Below are 13,689 nucleotides of genomic sequence, written 5' to 3' on the forward strand. Positions count from 1 at the left end.
GAAAATCTTAAAACGATCATAACTCCCGATCTAAACTAAACAAAATACATACATACATGGATGCACCTGGGACGTATCCTCAGTGATGTATCCCAAGGTCATCGGGGTTTCGGGTCTCGCAACATCATACCCCTCACTCAGGTGACCCAGCCGGGTGATCAAGTCCCGACTTACGTCCCAGTGGCTACCCTCGATCAGTCCCATTAGGGAAAAACCAGGGCCATACAATCCGTTCCTCCTGAACTACTCTGCCGGGACTGGGAGGTACCATTCTGGTGCGTGGAAGGACTAGGCTCTGTGGGTTGACTCCTGTCCGGGCCCCTCCTACGTCTCACCAGGTCCACTCCTGCTCTCACCAGGTCAGGCCCTGTGCGTTGCACCAGACTCCCAGCACCAGGCACTTTATTCAGGAATGGTGGATTCTCGAGCCGCAACAGTTCCGCAGGCTCCACCTTGCCCTTGGTGGTGCCGCAGGCTCCGCTTGAGGCTTGAATGGCCCTCCTAAAGGCCTCACCGTGGGTTTGTTGGGCTTCTTCCTCACGGAAGACACAGGCTGGGGCGCCAACCCATACTGCTCCCGGGTGCCGTCTAATTTCCGGCTGCCACCCGTCTCTCCGGTGGTCACCAGACTATTCCTGGTTGTCACGTAGTCTATTCCTATGAGTCACTATAAATAGAATAACAAATCATCCCGTCTAATTCTGAAAAAAGATCCTGTGTTTGACGGCCTTCCGCGGTCCAGTCGCTAGTCGCGATAGATTTATTATTACCTCCCGTTGTTGTCGATCAACTCTCTAGAGTGGTGTGGCTATTGTTAGCTGCTACACAGACATGCACACCAGCTTCCGGTGCGCCGGTAAAAGTGGTCCGTGCGCTATAAATGATGGGCACATGGATGAAATTGATTAAATAGTTCCGGGCCTCCAAGGTGTTAAACAGAAATTGCATTTTCAGGTCGGGGTACCAATTTTTATCCAACCAGGATAAAGAACTCAGTCAGGATACAGATTAAACAAGTGGAATTGTAAGCGATGACACAAAGAAGTGAGCAGACAAAATTGGAACTGGCACAATATAAAAATGAAGCTGATAAATGGCAACTTTCTCCTGATTGGCTGAAATATTTTCACCTACCAGAACATGTATTTTCTGTTTATTAAAGAGCTGGAGAGACAGGGAGACCCCTGCTACTGAACACTTTATATAGCAATGAATACTATATCAGAATATAGTTATTTAACCTTTAAACAAAAAACCTTTTGTTTTAACCAAAGAATATCACTTATCACTACCTTTTTTAATGTAAAGAAAAAGCATCACAGTCTTTTCAATTGAAAGTTCATTATTCAAGACTAAGCTCAAGTTACCTGTCTAGATACTTCCTTAATGTTAACGAAGTCCACACCCACAACACCAGAGGGAGTGCAACGAACCATGTACAACCCAGATTCGGCACAAACAAGGGACTAAATTATTTTCGCTCCTATGCCACCAAAATGTGGAACAGTCATTAAGACCTGCAAATCCCTTGACTCCTTCAAAACCGCTCTCAAAGGGCACCTACGGACGGCTGCAATTCAAAACTGGCCCCCGTAAAAATCTGAATTCCCCACCGCCCCCCCCCCCCCCCCCCCCCCCCCCCCCCCCCCCCTCCACCTTTTCCCCCCACCTCACTGTATATGTCTCTTTTCCCTTTTTACCTCTATGATGAATTCCTGTTCTGTTCTTTGACTATATAGAAGTGTCTATTTGTCCGTCTCTAAATGTTTTGATGAATTGAACATGGTGGGCCCTCTTGTAAACAAGTGTAATGCTTAATTGGGTCGTCCACTCACAGTTAACAGTCTTTGTATTGAGTTTGTGCTTGAAATGTACTGTAATTCTGCAAACTGTTAATAAATATTTCAATCAATCAATCAATCAATCAATATGCCAGTGTTTTCAGAGTCGGCTGTATTGTCACATCACAGGTTTTCAGAAGTAAAGAAGTGGGTGAAATTCATTTTCGTTTCTATCACATATTGTTATCCATGGAAGAAAGAAAGGGAAGAAAAAGAGGGGATAAAAGGAGACCAAACAAAATATCGACATATTTACCTGGTACCTGCATAACTTATTATAATAAAGGGTAATTTAAAGTATACTAAAAAGAGGAAATAATGACAACGTAGCGGAGCTCAGACAAAAGCTGCTTTCACCCTCCATTGGTGCGCTCCCAGAACATTTGACTTTAACCCATTTTGGGGCGGGAACCCCTTTTGTAGTTTTAAGCATTGTTGTGCTTTAGCTATTGCAAAATAGCAGACCTACAAGCTCATAGCGCGGCACCGAGTGCCGCGCTATGAGCTTGTAGGTCTGCTATTTTTGAAAAATCGTGAAAATGTGGCACAAATCTTTGCATATATATTCTTTCAGAGTGAACGTTTTAACTCAAATCTTTGCTTCTGAGAGGAACATATTTTCAGATGGGGGTCGGTGGCCTATTACATATCATTTTCGGGGTCCTTGACATGACATATTGAGCACCACCGATACAGAAATAGCTTCTGCTATTTTTGAAAAATCGTGAAAATGTGGCCCAAATGTTTGAATATATTCTTTCAGAGCGAACGTGTTTAACTCAAATTATTTGTTTCTGGAGCAACATGTTTCTGGAACAACATATTTAATACAATACAAATACAGATAAATCTGGGGGTCCTTGACATGAAATAGTTTGAGAACCACTTCCGACATAGAAACATGTGTTTTTCAGAAAACTGTCAGGATTTAGAAGGCATTTGTAGAATTGTCCTCAGGTCGAAATGGGTACTTTTTTTTTGGGGTACTTTTTGGATGTGGATGTGCTATTAAAACCAGATCTTCTCTCTCTCTTGTTCCAGACAGTATAGATGACCACACATTGTTGTGGCTGCTCAATCAGATCCGCGTTGGAATCCCACAGGTGAACATTCAGATACGACAACACAAGCACACCCAGGGACATGCGTTCTTCATTACAACTACCTTTGAGAAGTAAGACATTGACAATAGGCCTATCTCACAGCCCGCTTTCCACGCCCACATCCGGTAGATAGTGGTGTCATTTAACATTAGCATTTACACGTTTTTTTTTCTCTGGAGAATCTAAGTACATTTTCTAATGTCAAAATGTGACAGACCAATATTATTATGAAGCAAACAAGATGGTAAATCAGCTCGAACAGATAGAACAAACCTTACCTTGAGAAAACAAAAGTTGTAGACTTCTTAAATAACCTCTGTTAACATGTAGTGTCTATGGAGTGACGTCACGCTATCACCACTAGCCCCGAAAGGGGGCGTAAAAAGGGGGCGGGGAAATTCTGTGAGATAGGCTTATTACTTGTGCGTGTGAGTCGCTTATGTTGCCCTTGCCTATACTGTATTCTTATTGCTTTTGTGTACAGTTGGAGGCCATCGATATTGTCCTTTTCTTTTTGCTGAGGTTTGCGTGATCTGCGCAAAACCCCTTTTGGTGTTTTAAACATTATGTTATAATTTAGCTATTGAAAAATAGCAGATCTACAAGCTCATAGCGCGCCACCGAGTGGCACGCTACGAGCTTGTAGGTCTGCTATTTTTTTTTTAAATCGGACTGGAGGATTTAGAAGGATTTTTTTTTATTTTGAGGTCAGGCCTAAATGGGTCAAATGATAAGGGACAATATCGGTGGCACCCAATCGTATGTGTACCCGGCATGGTTTTTGGTGTAATAGTGAAGTGACTTGCTGGGTCTATTTATTTCTTTGCATACACACGTGTGGCGTTTCTGCATTTTCAAAAGATGGATGTGAGAAGAGAGTGGGATTTGTTTTCCTCATTCTGAATTATTTAGGGTGGCTGTGATTTTTGGCTGTGCCTCCTACTCACCGTTAAATGGACTCAAAAAGGAATATATTATTCGCAAATAAATCTTCCACAACAAAATATCACACTTTACATGCTTTATAGCCGGGGAGCCAGCCAGCCACCCGGAATTTGAGAGCACCTGTGATGTCATGACATTTTATTTGTATTTTTTCTATTAATTTGGTCATTAAGGTCCACAGAATGAGAGGTCTGCTCTGCCGGAAATATCGCGAAAATAAGTTATGGCTATTTTTGTATACCACATCATAGTCAACCAATATAAGGCAAAATGTCATCATACTTTAAGTAGCATGTGACATGTCAAACTAGGGGGTTTTCATGATTCTGAATCCATTCCAAGCATTAGTTTTGCATGAAAAACACTCCTTGGCCTAAATTCGGCCATATCCACTTGACCTCATCACATTTTTGATGACGGCTATCACCGTTTTTAGGCCAAGGAGTGTTTTTCGTGCAAAACGAATGCTTGGAATGGATTCAGAATCATGAAAACCCCCTAGTTTGACATGTCACATGCTACTTAATGTATGATGACATTTTGCCTTATATTGGTTGTCTATGGTGGGGTATACACAAATGGCCACAACTTGTTTTCCGCGATGTTTCCGGCAGAGCAGACCTCTCATTCTGTGGACCTTAATGACCAAGTGAATAGAAAAAACACAAATAGAATGTATGTCATGGACATCACAGGTTAAATCCTTAACCGTTGAGCTTTTGGGCCTGTGGCTCCCCGGCTATTATAAACATTCCTGTGTGTGTGTGTGTGTGTGTGTGTGTGTGTGTGTGTGTGTGTGTGTGTGTGTGTGTGTGTGTGTGTGTGTGTGTGTGTGTGTGTGTGTGTGTGTGTGTGTGTGTGTGTGTGTGTGTGTGTGTGTGTGTGTGTGTGTGTGTGTGTGTGTGTGTGTGTGTGTGTGTGTGTGTGTGTGTGTGTGTGTGTGTGTGTGTGTGTGTCATGTAAGTACTGTAAGTACACACTTAGACACTTAGAGGATCAAACTGCTGGCATGCTAACCTCTCAGCGGTTTTTAATTCTTCATCTAACCCGCATTTTTAATCACTTAATTTCCCCTCTTCTCTGTCCTCCATGCTTAGCTTACTGCGGGGAGCCGAACAGATGGGCATGCACAAAGCGGTCAAACCACAGTATGGCGGCGGAACGCGGCGCTTCTCCTGCGAGGAGGACAACATCTATGAGAACATAGAGAGCGAGCTCTGCTTTTTCACCTCACAGGTTAGAGGAGGAGGTTAGCGGGGTTTTGAGAGGCTGTGTGGTAGGGCTGTGAATCTTTGGGTGTCCCACGATTCGATTCGATTCCGATTCTTGGGGTCACAATTCGATTCAAAATCGATTTAAAAATTCTAAAGCATTTTTTTTCCCAGATTCAAAACGATTGTCTATTCAAAATGATTCTCGATTCAATACTACAATACAATACAGCTGTGCTGATCTGAAGTGACTAGTACTGACTACAGTAACTTGAAAATGACTGAAGACATGATGTTTACTGTGATTAGAGTAAGCTTACATTTCATATCACAAACACCATGTAGTGAAAACTGTTACTGTAAGCAGGAAAAAAAATCTAAAAAAATAAAAATAAATAAACAATTTTTGGAAATTATGAATCGATTTTTAATCGTTCATAACGGGAATCGCGATTCTAATTCGAATCGATTTTTTTGGACACCCCTACTGTATGGGCCCTGCAGGCCAGAACCCAGACAGGCTTCAGTGTCAAAAATACATTATCCTTACATTCTTTCTTTTTCTTTTTCTTCTCCCTCCTCATCCACTCTGAACTGTTTTCAGGAGCGGCAGAGCATCATTCATTACTGGCTGGTCAACCTGCGAGCCAAACATGGCGAGGTGCTTCACAACATTCACTTCCTGGAAGGACAACCAATCAGTAGGCTGCTGTTTATTCATGTTTGAGCTTTTTTGTCCTTGCTCTTTAGCCACTTAAACCACCATATCTCTCTCTCTGCTGGAAAAAAAACACCTATCCAAAAAAAAAAAAAAATCAAAGTTAGTATTCTGACTTTGTATATTGTCAGTTACTTGCATGCGTCATTCGAGGGGGTGCTTTCACAGACAGGTTGAGGCTGCAATGGGCTCTATGCAGCCAACACTTCCGCGTTCAGTTTGGGCCGCCGGAACGCTTCCGGTCGGCAGCCACTCGTTCACTGTGAACGTACGGTCGTGATTTGGTAGGAATAAAGTTCAGTACTTTATACAACACTATTTAATTTGATAATGTGACGGCATAGTTTGTCATAGTTTGTATTATTTGTGTTGCGAAGTTGACATGATGACATGAGTTAGAAAATCTTCATGGATTTCTCCGGTGTTGCCATGTCCGCTTGTTATAAGCGATTTTGGTCTTGTTTTTCAGTAAAGTTGCTTGAAAATATTGACAGGTTAGGTTGCGTTTTTCGGGGCTTGTTTCTAAAGTGTATGCTTATTTAGGCTTGTTCCCTAATGTTGTTTAAACCTGTGATTCTGCTCAAACATTGTCATAAAGCCAAGGACCCCCATGTATTTGTGCACACGGACCCCCATCTGAATGTTTTGTGCCAGGTTTTTATTTTTTATTTGTATAAAACAAAAACTGTTTTGGAAAATATCTGATCTACAAGCTCACAACGACGCATTGTGAGCTTGTAGCTATTCTGAAGTAGCTGCCGATGTCCTATAGTCTTAGTATATAAATATTAAGTATTATAGTAGCTCATTTGTGGAGTGGCTTCTTTTCATAGACCTGATTGCTTATTTCTCTCACACAATATGGCAACACCGGTTGTTACGCTGCTGTGTATAACAGCTGGAGACGAGAGGTAGGTGTCGCCAGATTGTGTGAGAGAAATAAGCAATCAGGTCTATGAAAAGAAGCCAAGCCCCAAGTCGCTTATAACAAGCGGACATGGCAACACCGGAGATTTAAGACGTTTCTAACTCATGTCATCATGTCAACGTCGCAACACAAATAATACAAACTATGAAAAACTATGCCATCACATTATCAAATGAAATAGTGATGTATAAAGCACTGAACTTTATTCCTACAAAATCACGACCATACGTTCAAAGTGAATGAGTGGCTGCCGACCGGAAGCGTTCTGGTGGCCCAAACTGAACGCGGAAGTGTTGGCTGCATAGAGCCCATTCAGTATTTTAGCCGTGACGTGAGCCAGAGATACTCCAGAGATACTTCCGGGTCCTACTTTTGTGTCGCTTTTGTGTCCCCCATAGAGCTATACTGTGACGCTCTGTCGGACTAAATCTGAGACGAAAACAACCACGAAAGTCTCATTTTACCGCTTTCCTCGCAACAACAAAGCTGCTGCTCTCCCAAATCTGGCTGTGACAGGCCGTCTGTCCCACACGGAATACTATCGCCATTTTATTTCATTGTGTCAACTAAATCCTCATTAATTGTAAACTAGATTCAACATACTCAACCCTGCACACATTCTAAATATGCACCCGAAATATTGTACTGAGCAAATGGACTGTTACCACCTTCAATAATAATGATAATAATAGTCTTTATTGTCTCCACATCATATATTTTCTTTGTCATGGACACTTGTACAAAACATTAATAATTATACTCTAGTTGGAAGGCTTCCTTTCTGAAAAATAACTTCATTGTAAAAAGATTCATGCGTTTAGATATTCTATTTACAATGAGATGCGGACGTGAGCTGGTGCCACTTGGACCCGGACGTAACGTAGCACTACAAAATGACGTCGGACTTAAATACTGAATGGAGTTGAGAGCTTCTTTCCGATGTGGTTTTTGATACTTTGCATTAGTTCAATATCTTCGAAAACAACACACTGAGGGACGTAAAGGGTGTTTGATAGCGTTGATGTTATGTTATGAAGAAAAGAAAAAAAAACCCAAACCTCAAAAATGGGGTTAATTTAAGTGGTATCCTCCCGACAGTGATGATATATTCTTTGTTGTCCGGGGCCCCGAGTGGTCTATACTTGTTTTTTTTTAAATAGTCTACACCAGAGTAATCTAGTAAGAGAGTAATGACACTCCCGTTGACTCTCATTGTAACAATGGAATGCGGAAGTGCTCATTCTATCTCAATGGAATAGTTCCAGTAGGCTTGGGCTTAATACGTCATCCTAAAGGTCCACTTGGCTTTTATTTTTTATCCCACGATTTTGTAACCCATTTTTCACCCCTGTGTCAATTATCTAATGTGATCCTGGGCTCTACACACCCTCCGCCAACCTGGGGAGAGCAACGGACCTTCATGCATGAGTGTCCAAGTCGCTCCTTTACACCTGACAGGGGGGAGTTTCCCTGCTTGGACGTAGCACGTGGAAGGAACACGTTATTCCAACCAGTTCCTTTCCCCTCCATCAGGCGCCCCGGCTGGCCAGGGGGAGGCAGTTTAGAGACCAGGATTACTGCATGTTTTTTGTGAGGGTACCTATACCCTTAGAGACACAGGGAGAACATCCAAATCACTTGGCTGATTTTAACATTAATCTTACAGGGAACTCATATAGGCACAGAACACAGCGAGAAGTCAGATATTCACCTGTCCTCACAAATGAACAATATGATTTTGGTTGAACATATATGAATTCAGCCAGTCATTTATGAATACCAACATAGTTCTGTTCAGCCCGGTTGCAGCCTACAGCCCATGACAATAAAACATGAGCACCAGTGCAGAAACGTCAGTGCAGACACACCTGCAGCATATGCCCTAATAAAATATTCATCAGGCACTAAAGCACATGACAGTGAATGACAGCGCAGTGTTGACGGTAGGGCATTAAGCAACTAGTCGACTAGTTTACTAGTCGACTAGTAAATCCACTAGTCGACCTTGTTGGTACTAGTTGACTAGTTGATGAAAAAAAAAGGTTTTTATTTTTTATTTTTTCCCCGATTTTGTAGGCCTCAAGATCAGGTAGATTATAGTTATAGTCACCAATGTACACAGTTTTTAAATGTACAAATATTTATTTCCAAAAAAATATATATTGTTTTTCTTTTTTTTAAAAAACATAATAGGTGGTTAAACAACTAGTCGACTAGGCAACTAGTCAACTAGTCAACTAGTAAAAATGACTAGAAGTGAATGCCCTAGTTGACGGTGAATGTATTCCACCCAGTGGTGGAAAGTAAACTAAGAACATTTACTCAAGTACTGTACTTACGTAAGATTTTGAGGTATTTGTACTTTACTTGAGTATTTCCAATTTCCAATACTTTTACTTCTACTCCACTACATGTCAGAGGCAAACATTGTACTTTTACTCCACTACATTTATTTGAAAACTTTAGTTACTTTGATTATGATCACAAAACGTGCATTAAACATTTCGGCCATTTGAAAATAGCCGATCTACAAGCACACAATGTGTCGCCATGCATTGTGAGCTTGTAGATCTGCTATTTTTCAAAATATTTGTATACATTTGAAATGGAACATTAAGCATAGTGAGTACTTTCTACTTTTGGTACTAGTAAATTTTGATGCAAATACCTTTGTACTTTTACTCTTACTTAGTAGTAAATTGAACTCCGGATTGTTTTTTACTTGTAACGGAGTATTTCTAAATTGCAGTATTGCAATTTTTACTTCAGTAAAACCTTTTGAGTACATTTCCCACCCCTGTGTACTCCACCCTGTAGTCCCAGAGCTGGTGGCCAGAGGAGTGATTCTGGGCGGGAACCCCTTTTGGTGTTGAATATATATCTACAGTTGATTTAGTCTAACTAAAATGTATCTTGGCGGGGCAGAGACGAGGTGTTGTAATGCCTAATTTATAACTATCCGCCTGCCGAAAATAGCACATTAGCTGCGACGCGTTGAGCTCTTAGATCTATTTTCGGAGCATGACACCCGTGCACCACCAGGCATAACATGTGTTGTCGTGGCCGAGTGGTTAAGGCGATAGACTAGAAATCTATTGGGATCTTCCCGCGCAGGTTCGAATCCTGCCGACAACGATTTATCTTTATAGTTTTTTCTAGCTATTTCAACTTAAGTAAATTTTGAACTCCGGATTGTTTTTTTTTACTTGTAACGGAGTATTTCTAAATTGCAGTATTGCTATTTTTACTTCAGTACTAAAAACCTTTACTGTGTACTCCACCCTATAGTCCCAGAGCTGGTGGCCAGAGGAGTGATCCATCAGATGTTCCCACTGCACGAGCAGAGGATCCTCAGCCAGCTGATGACATCATGGGTCCAGGCAGTCTGTGAAAAGCAGCCTCTGGGTGAGCACTGACTGAGCACCAGCTATAGTGCTGCCAGAATTGGCCAAAAATGATATTCGAATATTCCTTTTAAAACACCACATGTATTCGAACAGTTTTCGAATGATTTCGAATGTCGAATGTCTATGATTTGAATATGAATATGATATGAATATTGCAGAATAATATGCTGTAAAACTTTCTCTTTCTTTATCTATATGCTCTTGAGTCTTGCGAGATCAAATTAATGATTCATAATTATCTTAATAGCCTAATTTTTGTATAATGTTTTAGTTTACGTGGCAGAGTCTCGCCAGCACTCGCACAGCAAATGTATTGTTCTTTTTTTTTTTATTCGAATCTTAATTTAAAATATTCGATTATTCTTTTCTTTTTTTACATTCGAATATTCATTCGAATATGGAATATTCGTTGGCAGCACTAGCACCAGCTAACCACACAATGTCCTGCAATATTGAGGAGTACAACAATGGACAATTACGCTCCCAAAAAATGTTTTAGGAAGGTAAATCGACCAATGACAAAGCTTCTAGGAACATCTTTGAATGCAGATTGCGGCCCCTGGATGTGTCACAGAGACTACATTTTTTTGTTGGGAGTGTTCTACCCATTGCTGGCTGTCTGAATACCTATTGTTAAACATCTGCATTACTTAATTTACAAGAAACCTACACAATTAGAGAATGTAGAAGAATTGTTAGTTTGATTGTTTGCCTGTTATCTCCTAATTCTTACGATGAATTCCTGTTCTGTTCTTTGGCTATATAGAAGTGTCTATTTGTACGTCTCTAAATGTTTTGGACCCTCTTGTAAACAAGTGTAATGCTTAATTGGGTCGTCCACTCACAGTTAACGGTCTTTGTATTGAGTTTGTGCTTGAAATGTACTGTAATTCTGCAAACTGTTAATAAATATTTCAATCAATCAATCAATCAATCAATGGTACCACATCAATACAGAATGGAATTGTGATCTTATCCAACGATAACAAAATATTTTAAGTTTTGTGTATGAGAGGCTAAGGGCAGTATTATGTGTGTCTTAAAGGAGAATTCCATGCTAGAAGGCTTTCTTACCTTTCTTACCTTTCTTTGTAGTTGTTACGTCCCCACCAAAGAGGTCCAGGTGTTTTGTGCAAAAACTCCTTATTGGCCATTTCCCCTACCATAAGCCCTCAATAAATTGCATTGAATTGAATGGGAATTGAATGGGGCTATGGGGTGTTGTGCTAATTCGATTATTTCCATCGAAATAATTAGTAAAGTGGATAGGATATTAGTAGGATATTATTTACATTATGAAGAGAGGATATATACAAAAAAATAATAGTTTTGAACGATGGAAATAAGCAAATTAGTACAACACCCCATAGCCCCATTCAATTCTCATTCAATTCAATGCAATTCATTTAGGGCTTATGGTATGGGAAATAGCCAATAAGGAGCTTTTGCACAAAATAACGCCTGGACCTCTTTGGTGGGGACGTAACAACTACAAAGAAAGGTAAGAAAGCCTTTTAGTGTGGAATTCTCCTTTAAGTACCAGGTCTTATTACTTAACTTAAGACCTGGAGGCGTGATCAATGCCATTTGGCTATTCTGAGTGGCCAAATGCAGAATAAATAATGGGCCTTGACATGAAAAGGGTTGAAGACCACTGGTTTGGATTAACACATTCGTATAAAAAAAGAGGATTTGGTTTTTCCTGATTGTTTGTCTGCGTTTTTTAGATGATATCTGTGACTACTTTGGAGTGAAAATTGCCATGTACTTTGCCTGGTTGGGTTTCTACACCAACTCTATGCTGTACCCTGCTGTTGTTGGCTTTCTGCTTTGGATACTAGCAGAGGATGACCAGGTACACAGTACACACACAGAGCCTAATAGTTCAGCAATGTTTCTAATAAGGGTGATTGAATTCAGCTGACGATGGAGGATTGTATAGTATAAACCCATTTTGGGCAGGAACCTTTTTTGGTGTTTTAAACATTGTTATAATTTAGCTATTGAAAATTTTTAGATCTACAACCTCATAGCGCGCCACCGAGTGGCGCGCTACGAGCTTGTAGGTCTGCTATTTTTTTAAAACTGTGAAAATGTGCCTGAAATCTTTGAATATATGTTCTTTCAGAGCGAGTTTTTAACTCAAATCTTTGCTACTGAGAGGGTCCCTGGAACAACATATTTTCAGATGGGGGTCGGCGGCCAATATCATAATATATTTGGGGTCCCTTGACATGAATATGTTTGAGAACAACTGACAGAAACATGGGTTTTTAATAAAAGGATTAGAAGATTTTTTTTAATTTTGACGTCAGGCCTAAATGGGTTAATGGATTTGTTTCTCTCAGTGTGATTACCTACAGTGCTGCTGGGTATCGGCGAGTGTCCGAATTTGTTATTTGTTTTTCCAATAAAAAGGAGGTTCACAAAAACACAAAAAATGATATGTCCTATGATGCAATACAAATGTTTGTTTATTAACAAAATGTAAAGTAATTCCAGTATGTGTCATTTTAAGGTTTAAGCATTTTGATGATCGGAAGGGATACATCTCAGTTAACGCTAATTGCTTTGGCCATGATAATCCTAACAAAATATATGTAACTAGTCATTTAAATCGATACTGAAAAGCAAATAGGATGGATGGGATTCTGAGGATTTACGAACCATAATTTAAATAGCCAAGTGAAGTGGAAACTACCGTGGGTGGCATAAAAATAATCATTTCAAGTATTTGTTCCATCATCAGTGTGTGTGTGAGTGAGTGAGTGAGTGAGTGAGTGAGTGAGTGAGTGAGTCTTCTCTCTCTCTCTGCCCACACACAGACCAGTCAGGATATCTGTTGCGTGGTGTTCGCCCTCTTCAACGTGGTGTGGGCGACACTCTTCCTGGAGCGTTGGAAGAGACGCGAGGCGGAGCTGGCGTACAAATGGGGCACGCTGGACACGCCGGCAGAGTCCTTGGAGGAGCAACGGCCGCAGTTCAGGGTGTGTAGAATCCCTCCCTGTGTTTGGTCAGTCAAAACTTGATATCTATGATATACTTTTATATATATATATATATATATATATATATATATATATATATATACTTTTTCCACACAGAGACACACACACACACACAGCTGCTACAATGTATTTGTAAGTTTTATATATATATATATTTAACAAATATATTTTTAATATTAATATATTTTATTTCCTGATCTACCAATGCGAACACAAATGCTTCCATCACGTCACGCATGATCAACAAAGTTTGAGTGCATGCTGTGCACAGTCAGTGCACACACAGAAAGTTAAGAACGTCTTCACTAATAGTGTCTGTGACACGCTGAATCACAAGTGTTTGTTCACCGCAGCCAGGCAAGAAAGACTTCTCCCTAAAGTTTCCATAAAGTTCACTTGAAAGTTGCGTTTGAGAAACGTATACAATAGGCCTTATGCAGCCGACACTTCCGCGTTCAGCTTGGGCCGCCGGAACGCTTCCGGTCGGGAGAAACTCATTCACTGTGAACGTACGGTCGTGATTTTGTA

The 13,689-nt window shown here is 40.6% G+C and overlaps 1 protein-coding gene across 1 annotated transcript in view; it reads left to right on the top strand.

The window, feature by feature from the left end:
- Window positions 1–13,689, top strand: part of LOC306912594 (anoctamin-8-like) — a 49,597-nt gene that overhangs the window by 8,275 nt on the left and 27,633 nt on the right. Inside the window, exons 3-8 of the mRNA XM_079488933.1 lie at window positions 2,883–3,015; window positions 4,987–5,125; window positions 5,705–5,801; window positions 10,035–10,151; window positions 11,881–12,008; window positions 12,979–13,140. Of these exons, the coding sequence (XP_079345059.1) occupies window positions 2,883–3,015; window positions 4,987–5,125; window positions 5,705–5,801; window positions 10,035–10,151; window positions 11,881–12,008; window positions 12,979–13,140 (776 nt within the window). The remainder of the gene's footprint in view (window positions 1–2,882; window positions 3,016–4,986; window positions 5,126–5,704; window positions 5,802–10,034; window positions 10,152–11,880; window positions 12,009–12,978; window positions 13,141–13,689) is intronic.

This window comes from Electrona antarctica, assembly GCF_951216825.1.
Source record: "Electrona antarctica genome assembly, chromosome: 19".
In the NCBI taxonomy this organism is placed as follows: Eukaryota; Metazoa; Chordata; class Actinopteri; order Myctophiformes; family Myctophidae; genus Electrona; species Electrona antarctica.